This window comes from Anas acuta, chromosome Z (assembly GCF_963932015.1).
Source record: "Anas acuta chromosome Z, bAnaAcu1.1, whole genome shotgun sequence".
NCBI classification, from domain to species: Eukaryota; Metazoa; Chordata; class Aves; order Anseriformes; family Anatidae; genus Anas; species Anas acuta.
In genome coordinates, this window is record NC_089017.1 from 4,725,835 (window position 1) to 4,738,250 (window position 12,416).

The 12,416-nt window shown below is 61.9% G+C and overlaps 2 protein-coding genes across 3 annotated transcripts; one reads left to right on the forward strand and one right to left on the reverse strand.

Annotated features, from left to right (window-relative positions):
- Window positions 1-1,744: 1,744 nt before the first annotated feature.
- Window positions 1,745-4,046, reverse strand: SIGMAR1 (sigma non-opioid intracellular receptor 1). The gene is made up of 4 exons (XM_068666677.1): window positions 3,856-4,046; window positions 3,399-3,599; window positions 3,176-3,268; window positions 1,745-2,946 (listed from the first exon to the last, which is right to left on the reverse strand). The coding sequence occupies exons 1-4, from the start codon at window positions 4,001-4,003 to the stop codon at window positions 2,720-2,722; spliced, it is 669 nt and encodes a 222-aa protein (XP_068522778.1). The 5' UTR covers window positions 4,004-4,046; the 3' UTR covers window positions 1,745-2,719.
- Window positions 4,047-4,069: 23 nt separating this feature from the next.
- On the forward strand, window positions 4,070-8,694 carry GALT (galactose-1-phosphate uridylyltransferase). 2 transcript variants are annotated; one of them, XM_068666675.1, is made up of 11 exons: window positions 4,070-4,205; window positions 4,623-4,792; window positions 4,879-4,954; window positions 5,038-5,086; window positions 5,268-5,397; window positions 5,648-5,704; window positions 6,023-6,145; window positions 6,231-6,363; window positions 6,626-6,709; window positions 6,807-6,961; window positions 7,045-8,694. In XM_068666675.1, the coding sequence occupies exons 1-11, from the start codon at window positions 4,166-4,168 to the stop codon at window positions 7,120-7,122; spliced, it is 1,095 nt and encodes a 364-aa protein (XP_068522776.1). In that variant the 5' UTR covers window positions 4,070-4,165; the 3' UTR covers window positions 7,123-8,694. The 2 variants fall into 2 exon arrangements, with proteins under 2 accessions (XP_068522776.1, XP_068522777.1); XM_068666676.1 differs by having other exon boundaries at window positions 5,068-5,086.
- The last annotated feature ends 3,722 nt before the right edge of the window (window positions 8,695-12,416 follow it).

A 12,416-nucleotide genomic window follows, 5' to 3' on the forward strand; every position in this document is an offset into this window, starting at 1 on the left:
GATACTGTAGGTATAGACGGGCACGGCAGACAGCAGAGCAGATTGAGAGATACTCAGAGCAGAGAGATACCGCAGGAGGAATCGGGAGATAGATCCTGCGGGCTGATCAATACCCGCTGCGTGCGGAGGGACGGCAAGATAGAGCGGGCTGCGGGGGGACGGTGTTGGGTGGGCAGCGAAGTGCATTTGTCCTGGCCGTGGCTCCGGGGAGATGCTGCTCCAGCTGGAGCTGGACCTGTGTGGCCGAGTCTCCTTGTCCATCTCTGGCCACCCTTGGTGCCCTGGAGTCCCACCTGGGTGCCAGAAGGTGCAGATCCCCCTCGTGTGCTGGTCACATCCTCTGGCCCCATGGGGATGTCCAGGCCACCCGTGGGCGTCTCAGGGGCCACTGGATGCCTGCAGCAGGGACTGACCACAAGCCCTGGCCCTGGGACAGGAGCTATGCTGGAGCTGGGTGTCAGTGGGTGAATGCCCACCCCACGCTGTGCCTCAGTTTCCCCATATGAACCAAATCAGGGCAGGCTGCGGGGAGCTGGGTCAGGCTGGCACGGACAGGTCCTGATGGGGACACATGGGGACGAGGATGCAGACCCAGCAGGAGCCTGTGGGACACAGCGTGGCCAGCACCCACCTCTCTCCTGATGGTCCCTGGGGACATCCAGCTGCTCGGTGACAGGCTGCCCTGAAGGAAAGGGGCTGCTTTTGGTGCCCTGGCACTCCTGGCACCGTCCCCACTCCGCACTGGGATGGGGACAACCCCTCCTGCTGCAGCAGAGCTGCTGGCTCCCAGCCCAGCCCCATACCAGTGCCACTTGCCCAAGCCCCCCGAGCTGCCCGCTTCTTCTGCCAGGCACATCCAGGGGGGACAAGGGCACCCCCAGAGCAGCCCCAGGCCCCCCGAGCTGAGGAGGGAACCCCCGCCCGCGATGGAGTTATTGACACGGGCGCTACGGAAAACACTGCTGAGATTGTTCACACTAATGTTATTTAGCAGCAATATTTCCGTAATAAAAGAAATCAATGGGCAAGAGAAAAGACCTGTCCAGAGCTTTGATTTTCTCATTTTAATGGCATACTTATTTACTCCCACCAGCGTGCCCATCGGATTTTCATTACGCGGCCTTCGCTGTAAGTGGAGCGGTATTGATACGAGCTGCTGAGTTAGCGCCTTCCCGCGCGGGCCGGCGCAGGATCACTCAAGCTCCCCGACAGGCCCGCAGGAACCCTGGCACGCACACAAACACACCCCTGTGCACGCACACACACCTCAACACACCCCTGTGCACGCACAGACACACACCTATGCTCCCGGACTGTGCATGCGTGCACCCTACAGAGGCACGCACAGCACTCTCCTGTGTGCACACACGCACAGATTTGTGCAAACGTGCCCAAGGTGTGTGCACACGCTTGTTCCCACCGTATGGACTGGTGCACAATTGCTCTCTGTATATCCCAGTGTGTGCACACCCATCCTGGCCATACCCCCCTGCAAACATTTACCTACCCATACACCCACACCTGTGCACGCCCAACCCATGCACACCCACGTGCTTGCACCTGTGCACCCACCGAGTACCTGCTGTGCCCGTCTCACACCCATGCACGTTATCCTGCTCCCCACACACTCACCCCTGTCCCGCTGTGCCCCTTTGGGGACACCCAGCTGTCCCTAGAGGCATCCAGACCCTGCCCCACACCCCGTGGCGGGGGCTCAGCACGCTCCAGAGACTTCCCGGGCAGGTGGGATGAAGACGTTTATTACTGACATCTTTTTGGGTAGCAAATTAAGACGTAGCCCGCGTGTGGGGCTGCTGGTCGGCAGGACAAGGGCACTATGGGGAGTGGGAGGAGGAACATGCTACAGGCCCGGTGGCCAGGACACACTCACACACGCACACACGCACGTAATTTTGGCAACAGCACGGAGGTGAAAGCCCTCCACCGAGCAGCGAGCCCGCGCGGGTCCGGCGTCAGGCACGGGGCTGCGAGCGGGGTCCGTACCCCAGCTCGGCCAGGGAACCCGATGGGCCTCGGGCAGGGGAAGCATTTTGAGGGGCAAAGTCCCATCCTGAGCTGATTTGGGGGTTCGGGCACCCGCAGACACTAGGTACGTGCACAGCCTGGAGGCCACGCTCGGTTAAGGCGACAGACGGTGGCTGTCCCCCCTGGGGGGACAGCGGGGGGTGGGTGGGAAAGGGACCCTCCTCCAGCCCCCATATCCCCGGGGAAGACGACACAAAGGGGCTAGGGGCCAGCCCAGGACAGACCTCCAGCGCAGAGGCCGGGTATCCCCTGGCTGCCTGGGGGTCCCGGCGCAGAGCCCCTTGGTGCCATGGGGACACTGCGTGCTGCCAACCCATGTCCATGGGGATGAGAGCCAGGGCAGGAGCTGCCAGCTGGACGCCGTGCTCCCTGCTGACTGCAGCCACGGCAGCTCGCCAGCCCAGCCAGGACACCAGCAACCTCCTGTCCGACCTCTGCCGAGGCTGTTTGGGGCCGGCTTTCCCCGTGCACCCTGCCCCGAGGGGCACAGGGCAGCCCGGCTCGCACCAGCATCCTCATCCCCAGGTTTTGGGACCTGCGGCCTGGAGAGGAGGAAGAGGAGGAGGAGGAGGAGGAGGAGGAGGAGGAGGAGGAGGAGGAGGAGGAGGAGGAGGAGGAGGAGGAAGAGGAGGAGAGGGGAGGAAGGCTGGCGGGGAAGCCCAGCCGGCCGGGCTCAGCACCCCAAGGTGCTGATGAAGGCGCTGGCTTCCAGGAGCAGGCCCTTGGCGTAGACGCGCAGGGTGTAGAAGAGGGTGAGGAAGTCCTGAGTGCTGAAGAGGGTGTCAGCCAGGGCGAAGGCGAGCGTGGAGGGGATGAAGCCCCGGCCGTACTCCACCATCCAGGTGCCCGCGCTCCACTGCACCGACGTGGCCTCTCCCGCCTGGTGCACGATGGTGTCCCCTGCCAAAACACACAGGAGGGTGGCATTGATCCCAGAGGCTGTCCCACGTCAACGAGGAGGTGTATGGGGCCAGGCCCTGCTCCATACACCCCTGCCCCTCCCCATTCTTTTGCACCAGGGCTACTGGCACCCGGTAAGGTGTCGGGGACCTGGGGTGCCTCATCCCGAGCTCCTGGCGGTGCCAGCTGGATGGAGGCAGCTCCGTGACAGCCCCCTCCGTGTGCTTACCGGGATAGTAGATCTCACTCCTGGTGGTCCCCTCCTTCCACTGCCGGAAGGTGCCCGAAATGACGGTGTCGGAGATATCCGCCCAGTACCGACCTGCGGAGGGCACAGCACCGGCTCTGAGCATCCCCGCCGGGGACGGGAGGGATGCCAGCCCCGGGGGAAGGCTGGTGCCAGCAGGAGCAGGGCTAACAGACCTCGGAGAAACCCTTCCTCCCCCACCTACCCGAGTGTCCCCCGGTGTCGACGGCCGTCCCGAAGAGCAGCACGTACTCGGTGAGGGAGGCGTGCAGCAGGCACATGGAGCCCATCCAGCCGCCCGCGTTCACGAACACCCACTGCAGGTCCTCGTCGGGCAGGATGTGGCCCGGGTGCTTCTTCCGCAGCTCCACGATGATCTTGGAGAACGCCAGCTCATGGTCCAGCCCTGCGGCAGCACATTAGATGGGGCAGATCCCATATAATCCCTTACGACCCCATAGCCAGCCGTGGGGTCCCAGCGCATCCCTCGGGGGGGGGGGGGGGGTCTCCCTGTGCCAGCCCTCCCCCATCCCTGCTGTTTAGCACAACACCCATCCTCACACCACCTATAGGGCAGCCAGCGGGACCCCAGCGACCCTGCCCCACCGATACCACCACCACCACCCCCTCCCCACCCCCTGCCGCCCCCCCCCCAGACCTACCCGCGTGGTGCCGGGCGAGCTGGGCGATCTCAGCGGGCTGGAACTCGTACCTCTTGCAGGCCAGCCAGCCCCGCAGACCCTGCAACAACAAGGCCAAAGCCCCCAGAGCCAGCCCGACCCGCAGCGCCCACGACCCCGACACCCCCATGGCTGCGGCCCCGCTCCGCCCCGGGACCGCCCCGTCGAGGCTCCGCCGCCCCCCGCCCGCCTGCGCCGGCGCGGAGGGGAGGGACCGGGGAGGGGACGGGGAAAAGGGAAGGGAAGGAAGGGCTGGGGAAGGGCCCTCGGAGGCTTCCGGGGTGGTGGAGGCATGGAGGAAGCCGGAGGGGGACGGGGGTTCAGTGCCAGCGGTACGGCGGGGGGCGAGGAGGGGGCGTGCGAGCTCCACGCGTGGCCCCCCGCACCCTGCTCGTGTCCCCTCGCTCCCTAATCGTGTGTCCTGTGTCCCCCCCGTCGCTCACTTGTGCCCCTCTGCGCCCCACTCGTGTCCCCTCCACCCCCACGCCCCACTCGTGTCCCTCTGTGCCCCACTTCTGCCCCCCGTGCATGCCCCTCCGCGCCCCACTCGTGCTCCCCAACATCCCCACGTGTGCCCCCCGCATCCCTCTCGTGTCCCCTCTCATCCCCCCTTATGTCCCCCTACACCCTGCTTGTGTGACCCTCCACACCCCAAAGTGCATCCCCCGCACCGCACTCGTGTCTCCCCCCCACCCCACTCGTGTCCCTGTCACCGTGGGTGACCCCACGGCCCCCCGCTCGCCCCGCAGAGCACCAGCACTGCCGCCACAACCCGCTGCGGGACGAGTGGGTGCTGGTGTCTGCACACCGCGTCAGGCGGCCCTGGCGGGGGCAGCTGGAGCAGCCCCCCACCAAGGACGTGCCCCGATGGGACCCCGCCAACCCCCTTTGTCCCGGGGCCACCCGGGCCAACGGCGAGGTACTGCCGGGCACCCCGACACCCGCACCCCGTCCTCTGCCTTGTGTCCCCCCCGCTGTGACCCTAATTTCTTCCCCCTCCTGCAGGTGAACCCCCACTACGAGGGCACTTTTGTCTTCCCCAATGATTTCCCTGCGCTGCAGCCTGATTCCCCCGCACCCGGTAAGTCCTGGGGGGACAGCGGGGTGTTGGGACCCCCCTGGTCCTTAGGGGATGGGCCCCCCCCAGCTCTCTGTCCCCCCCAGGTGACAGCGACCACCCCTTGTTTCAAGCAGCAGCCGCCCGGGGTGTGTGGTGAGTACTCGGAGGGGGGGGACACGGCTGTGACATCCCTGGGACAAGCAGGATGGAGCCCGCTCCCTTTTTGCTTTCCTGCACACATCTTCTCCTATTTTTGGGGTGCTGTGCTTCCCCAGCAGGGCCACGGGGGTCCCTGGGGGTCCCCAGGGCGCCCCACATGCGTCCCTTTCCGCAGCAAGGTGATGTGCTTCCACCCCTGGTCCGACCTGACGCTGCCCCTCATGTCGCTGGCGGAGATCCGCGCCGTGATCGACGCCTGGGCAGAGCTGGCAGCCGAGCTGGGGGCCTCCTACCCCTGGGTGCAGGTCCGTGGGTGACGGGGGGACCCCTCTCCCTGCCCCGTGGGTGGGTGCCCGGGCAGCTCCCAGGGTTGGGACCCCGTGGCTGGGTGTGGGTCCCTTGTCCCTGCTTTGCCACCCCTCCCCGAGCCTCTCCATGTGGGTTGGGGGGCTCCGTGCCCCTGCCACGCTCGTCCCGGTGTGCTGGGGACACCGAGGTGGCTGGCAGTGGGGACACGGGTGCTGGCATCTGTCCCCTGCTCTCCTCCTCCTGCAGATCTTCGAGAACAAGGGGGAGATGATGGGCTGCTCCAACCCGCACCCGCACTGCCAGGTGAGGCTGCCCCCACGGCGTTCACCCTACGGCACCAAACCCCTGGGATATGCGACTGCAAATCCTCCCTGCAGTGGGGTGCCCCCCAGCCGGTGCCCGTCCTGTCCCCTCTCCTTTGGGGACCGTCCCTTGCTGCCACTCGTCGCGCTGCCCACCTGGTGGCAGCACGGACCTGCGGATGAGCAGGGTTTGGGTTTTTCTCTTGGGGGGAGGCGTGAGCCCAGAGTTCCCCGGGGGGATATTTTGGGGTCTGTAAGTGGGGTGACGGAGCAGGCTCGTTGGGGACAGGTGACACAGCATCCCCTGTGTCCCTGCCAGGTGTGGGCCAGCAGCTTCCTCCCCAACGAGGCGCGCCTGGAGGAGCGGACACAGCGGCAGTACCGGGAGCGGCACGGCGTGCCCATGCTGCTGGAGTACGCCGAGCAGGAGGCTCGCCGCAAGGTGAGGAGGTGGCTCTCATCCCGTTGTCCCCTGCTGTGGGATGTCCCCGTCCCCGGGTGGCTCCCTGGAGCTCCGTGTCCCGCAGGAGCGGCTGGTGGTGGAGAACGAGGACTGGCTGGTGGTGGTGCCCTACTGGGCCACCTGGCCCTTCCAGACCCTGCTGCTGCCCCGCCGGCACGTCCTCCGCCTGCAGGACCTGCGTGACAGCGAGAGGGACAGTGAGTGACCCCGACATCCTGCCCCACGTCCCCTGGGCTCGGTGGTTTTGGGGAGGAAGGCCCATGGGTGCTGGCGGGGGGGCCATGCTCCTTTTTGGGGTGACGAGGGGCGCGGCGCTCCATGCTCTCGGGGTGCTGTCTGCATGGATGTGGAGCAGGGACGTGGCTGGTGCATCCCTCCTGCTTGTCACCGATGTCCCCCCAGCCTGGGGGGGGTTGTGCTGGCCAGCTGGGGGTGTGACACCCTGCCCACCCCCCCCAGGCTTGGCCTCCATCATGCAGAGGCTGCTCATCAAGTACGACAACCTCTTCCAAGTCTCCTTCCCCTACTCCATGGGCTGGCACGGTAAGCGTCCCCATCCCTCTGCACCCCCGTGGGGGGGGGCTTCATCCCCCTGCGCCCCCGTCCCCTGGCACCACGGCTGACCCCCTTTTCTCACCAGGAGCCCCCACGGGCCCCCACCTGCAGGAGGACTGCGGGCACTGGCAGCTCCATGCCCACTACTACCCCCCGCTGCTCCGCTCCGCCACCGTCCGCAAGTTCATGGTGGGCTACGAGATGCTGGCACAGGCACAGCGGGACCTCACCCCGGAGCAGGTGAGCGTGGAGGGGACCCGCGATGGGGACTGTCCCCAGGACCGGGCACTCGCTGAGCAACCCCCCCTGTTTGGTCCCTGCAGGCTGCAGAGCGCCTGAGGAGCCTCCCCGAGGTGCACTACAAGCAGAGACGTCGTGATGGGGAGGAGTGCGGGGTCTGAGGCCGGCTGGGGGTGGTGGGAGCTGAGACCGGTGAGCTCGTGTCACTTGTGAGCCCTCTGTTTTCCCTCCTGAGCCTGGTTCTGTTGGGTTTTGGCGCTGCGGGGTGGCTTTTGCCTGTTTGGCTACCCCGGTCCCAATCCTGCAGCATCCCTGCACGAGTGGTGCAGCTCCTCCTGCTTCCAAAGTGAGGGGCTCACACCCTCCTCCCAGTCCAGTCTCACTGGTGGGACTGGGAACGATGCCACGGAGCATCTGCAATAAATCCAAAGAGCAAAGTGCCTCTGCCTGTGCCCTGCTGGCTCCTGGCGCTGTGTGGGGTGTCGCTGGTGCTTTTGGGGTCTTTTCTGGTGGGGACCCCAGCTGTTTTGGGGATAATGCTGGGGTCTGCAGGGGGAAGTGCCTGCAGCCCTGTTCTGCTCGCTGCTGTCTCTGCATTGCCTCCTCTTCCTCCCTGGGGGGAGCTCTGGGCCTGTTTGAGCGCTGCAGGCTGGGAGGAGTGGGAAGCAGGAGGAGGTTTTGTGCTGCCCAGGGTGCATCCACCTCATAGGGCAGGGCTGAGGGGTGGCAAACTCTCTGCCTGGATGCCTCCCTGCAGCTGCCGAGCCCAGGAGCTGCTCCTCTTCCTCCTCCTCCTCACCTCCTGGGGCTGCAGCCCTCATCCTGCCTGGGTACCAGGGATGCTGGGGGGCCAGCTCGGTGTGGGGCAGCAGCACCCGGTGCCTGGGGTGGGCTGGGGGATGCTTCAGGCAGCTCCACGCTCTTTGCTCCCCCCTGCAGCCCCTTGCCCTGGGCAAGCCCCCGGGGCTGTGCAGGAGCAGGTCCTGTGATGCCCCATGGCTGGTTTTGGGGTTTGCCCCGTGGCATGGGGCTGAGCACCACCTGTCACTGCATCTTCGCAGTTTTTTTTTTTTAAATCATCACCAAAGAGCCATTCTCATAACTCCCTAACGAGGCCCGTATTGTTGTGAAGGCTGAGAGTGGTCCCGTGGGGGCCAGAAATCTTCCGTGAGCAGGGAGATGTTCTCCTCCTCAGGATGGATTTGCTTCCTCCAAGGCAGCGGCTGGTGGGAAGGGACACGGCCCTGTCTGTGCCGATGCTGTCCCCATCCCATGACACATCCCCCACACTGACCCTGGGGTCCCCAAGTTTTTTGGGAGGAGGCGATTGGGGTAACCCCACCACCGCCTTCATCCCCTCTCCTCCTCCTCCTCGCAACAAGTGCATCTGCAGCCACCTCGCCCCTTCCCAGCTCTTCCCTGGCAAAGCGGCGATGAATCGGTTTAAGTGTGGCGATCCAGATTGGGGTAATTAGCCGCTGAACCGGTTGTAACGAAGCTCGTCATCCCCCTGCACACGCAGTTAGCTCTGATTTAATAGCCCACCGGCTCCCAGCCCGGGCCGCCGCGCGTCAGCCCGGGGCCGTAAATGAAACTCGCAGTAAGTCAAGCGGTATTAAACTTTACAGTCGCCGTCTTTAAAAGCGAGACGCTTTCTCCAATAAATCAGAGCGAGTGGGATTGTAAATATCAAGGCAGGATCCGTATTGCTTAATTAAACAGCACCTAATGAACAGCCTGTTTGTTGTGTTGTGATTTAGGATGGGAGCCGGGGCGTGCTGAGGAGCACAGCCCTGCTCGCAGGTAGCGGCTGCTGGAACAGCACTGAGACGCTGCACGGGCTTCCCTTGGTTTGGTTTCAATTTTTTTCACCCCAAAAATGTGAAAAATTCAGTGGGGAAGTCAGCTCTAAGTAGGGATGCGCCTGGTGCAAATATCCCAGGGTATTTGTACCCGTGGATGCTCCTGGTACAAATATCCTGGGGTATTTGTACCCATGGATGCTCCTGGTGCAAATACCCCGGTATTTTTAGGTTGTGTGAGGGGGTGGAGAAGCCTGGCAGGGAGAGACGGAGCCTTTCTTGCGGTGTAGGGAGGCGGGGTGCTGGTGCAGCCGGGGATGCAAATGCCCTGCAATTTGTAGGAACCTTCGCTGCCGCACTATAAAGCCCCGGAGCCTTTTTATGTTTCGGTAGTTGCAGTCTGGTTGTAATCAGAAAGGCAAAGAAGTGGTTTGTGGGGAAGAGATGAAGCTGGGTGCGGGGCTGAGGGGTGGCTGGCTGCCCCTGGGGGCTGTGGGGACTGCTCGTAGGGACTTGGGGACGGGGGAGACCCCCAGCATCACCACCTCCCTCCAAATCCCACAGCCCTGTGTCCCCAGGGCTCAGCTCATCCCTTTGGTGCCACCTCCCGAGCCCCAAATCCTGCTGCCCCCCCCCCCCATCTCCTCATTGCACAGGTGAGACAATAAATAAGGGAAGTTAATCTGTGACCGGAGCGTTTTAATCAGAGAAAAAAAAATGTATTAGTGCAGGCCTGCTGGCTCCTGCCAAGTGCACTTTTACTGTCCCTCCTGGTACCGGCTTTATGGCAGTCATTTCATTCTGGTTTTAGTGTTGTTTTTGCCCTTATTGTCGAGTTTCTCCTTGCCTCCTGTTGCCTGTGATTGGATTGATGGAGACAGGGGTTGGGGGAGGAAGGAGGGGAGGGGGAGAGGAAGGAAGAGGAGGAGGAAGGGAGGGAGGAAAGCCCTGTTTCTCCAGGGGGAAGGGAGCAGCCCAAATCCCCGTGTTCCTATCCGAAAGGCACCATCGGGTGCTTAACATGGAAAACAATTTAAAAAGATTTAAGCAGATGCTAAACATCCTCCTGCCCTGCAGCAGGCGGCTCTGTGCTAGGGAGAGACCTGGGATGCCAGGGGAATGAAAAGCAAAAAAGAAAAAAAAAGAAAAAAGAAAAAGAAAAAAAAAAAAAACAACTCTGTTTCAGCTGTTGGCACAGCACCCAGCTTGTGCTGGGCAGCATGGAGCATCACCCCCAGGCTCGGCAGCTGCCTTGGCAGGGGCTTGCCAAGGGGCTGAGACCATTTTGGAGCAATTTCGGAGGTGACTTGCCCGTGTCTCCGCCAGCTGGTGTCTATTCCTGGGCTGCTGGTCCCTGAGACCTCCTCGTAAGGGATTTCCAGAGACTTGGGGACTGTGGGACCGCAGCCGGGTGTCCGGGCTCTGTGTGTGCTCCAGCAGCCCAGCCCCATGGGATCTCCTTTGTCATCACCTGAGACATGCAGGTGATCAAACAGCACCACACTGCAGCATCCGCACGGTCAGTAAGCAGTGGGTCCCCCCAAATTTCCTCTGTGCCCAAGGCTGGGGTTGGGCAGGAGCCCTCGGGGGTGGCACCCTCATAAATCCCCCCCCCTGCTTGCTTTGTGACCCTTTCCACCCCATCTGCAATTCCCCCCGGGGATCAGGGATGCTGAAAAAGCAAGTGCCCGATTCCGGCTGCTCCCGTAGCATTTCGGTAACAGCAGGACCCTGCTCCATCCCAGGCCCTTAGAAATTCCCGAAATATTGGCACAGGAGGAAAGAGGCGACCCCCAGCCCGTAACCCGTCCCCTTTCCCCCCCGGCAGGGACCAGCAGGCGCATCGGGGCCTCGCCGTGATTGTGATAAAACCTGTGGGACACCAAGGGCATCGCTATGATTTGTGCTGTCTAAATGTTAATCAGAATAATAATGCCTATTGAGACAGCTGTTTTAAAAGGCTGTGATGTCGGAGTAAAAATTCCAATAAAACTCTATTAGCCCTTCCTCGTTACACTAATGGTGCCTGCTGCTAAAAGCCCCCCGCTATAGACACCCGTATTAATGGGCTTATTACAGGAAATAAAATCCGAGGCTGAACATTACAGTGAAGCCTGATTAATTCAGCAAGGTAATCTTTTTTTTTTTTTTTCCCTCCTCTCTCCCTTTCCTCCCCCCCCCCCCTTTAGTTAATGAACGTGCTCCTCGAAGTGCCAACTGTGGAGCCTGACTCAGAGTTTGGTGACGCTTTTAAACTTATTTTGTCGGTGCAGAGGAAGCTCTTTGCTGGCCCCTGGTGTGCATGGAGACATCCACGGGGACATCCGTGAGACCTGGTGAGAGAGGAAGAGGATGGCCAGGAGCGAAGGCCCTGCAGTGCTGGGGAAGGGGACAAGGGCTGTCCCACAAGTGGCCCTGGCTTGGTGGCCAGCCCCTCGCTTGTCCCCGGGGCTGTCCCAAGCCCCGTGTGGCAATGCACACAGCGAGAGGCAGAAATCCAGGACGGACACACCGCTGCTCATCCAGGCTATAAATAACTCCCATAAAATCCTCTTCCCAGCCTTTTTGTGCGCAGCCAAACCCTGCCAATGGGAAAGGAGACGGCATCTATTTTACGGGCGGCTGGAAGCCGGCTTTGCATTTTTCTGGCTCGTGTAATCCCACAGGTACCCTCGTTTCTTCTCTTTTTTAACAGCCTTTTGCTTCACGTGCCTCCCAGCCAAGTTTAATTATGGCCTCGGCTCCCACTGCCTGGGGAAGGAGAGGGAAAAAGCTGGGAAGGAAGGAGGGGAGAGGGATGGAGGGATGGAGGTGAGGAAAGAAGGAAGGAAGGAAGGAAGGAAGGAAGGAAGGAAGGAAGGAAGGAAGGAAGGAAGGAAGGAAGGAAGGAAGAGAAAGAAAAAGAGAGAAGAGAGAAGAGAGAAGAGAAGAGAAGAGAAGAGAAGAGAAGAGAAGAGAAGAGAAGAGAAGAGAAGAGAAGAGAAGAGAAGAGAAGAGAAGAGAAGAGAAGAGAAGAGAAGAGAAGAGAAGAGAAGAGAAGAGAAGAGAAGAGAAGAGAAGAGAAGAGAAGAGAAGAGAAGAGAAGCAGGAGCAGTACCACTTTGTGCCCATTCTGAGAAGCCTGGAGCAGTGCTTGGGTCTCAGCCTGCCAGAGATGGCATTCATCAGCCTCAGATCAGCCCTCAGCATCAGTCCCACAGCTCTCCCTGCCCCAGGGTTTGCTGTGATTGCTCCCCATCACAACCTTTTCTGCCCCGATGGGGGGTGCAGGCGATGGGTCCCCGTGGGAGGACGGGCTGGTGAGTGGGGAGAGGAAAATACAGGGGAAGGAAGGAAGGGGAAAGAAAAAAGAAGAAATCAATTTAGCTGCAATAAAGCCTCTTACTGTATTAACTGCTAATCCACAAGTACACAAACACACAGAGGGAGTCCTTGGAATAAAGGCATTTAATTAGGCTGTTTGCTCAACGCTGGCTCTGAAGGGTCTGGCACAACGGGGGAGCGGGCACGGCGGGACGGGGGTGATGCTCAGGGGGCCACCGCTGACCTTCCCCTTTGCTGCAGGCCATGCCACAGCGCTGCCCCCTCCATGGGGGCACGGACCACCCCTCCAGCCACCCCTGGGTCCCTGGGGGTGCCTGGGGCTGAGCGGG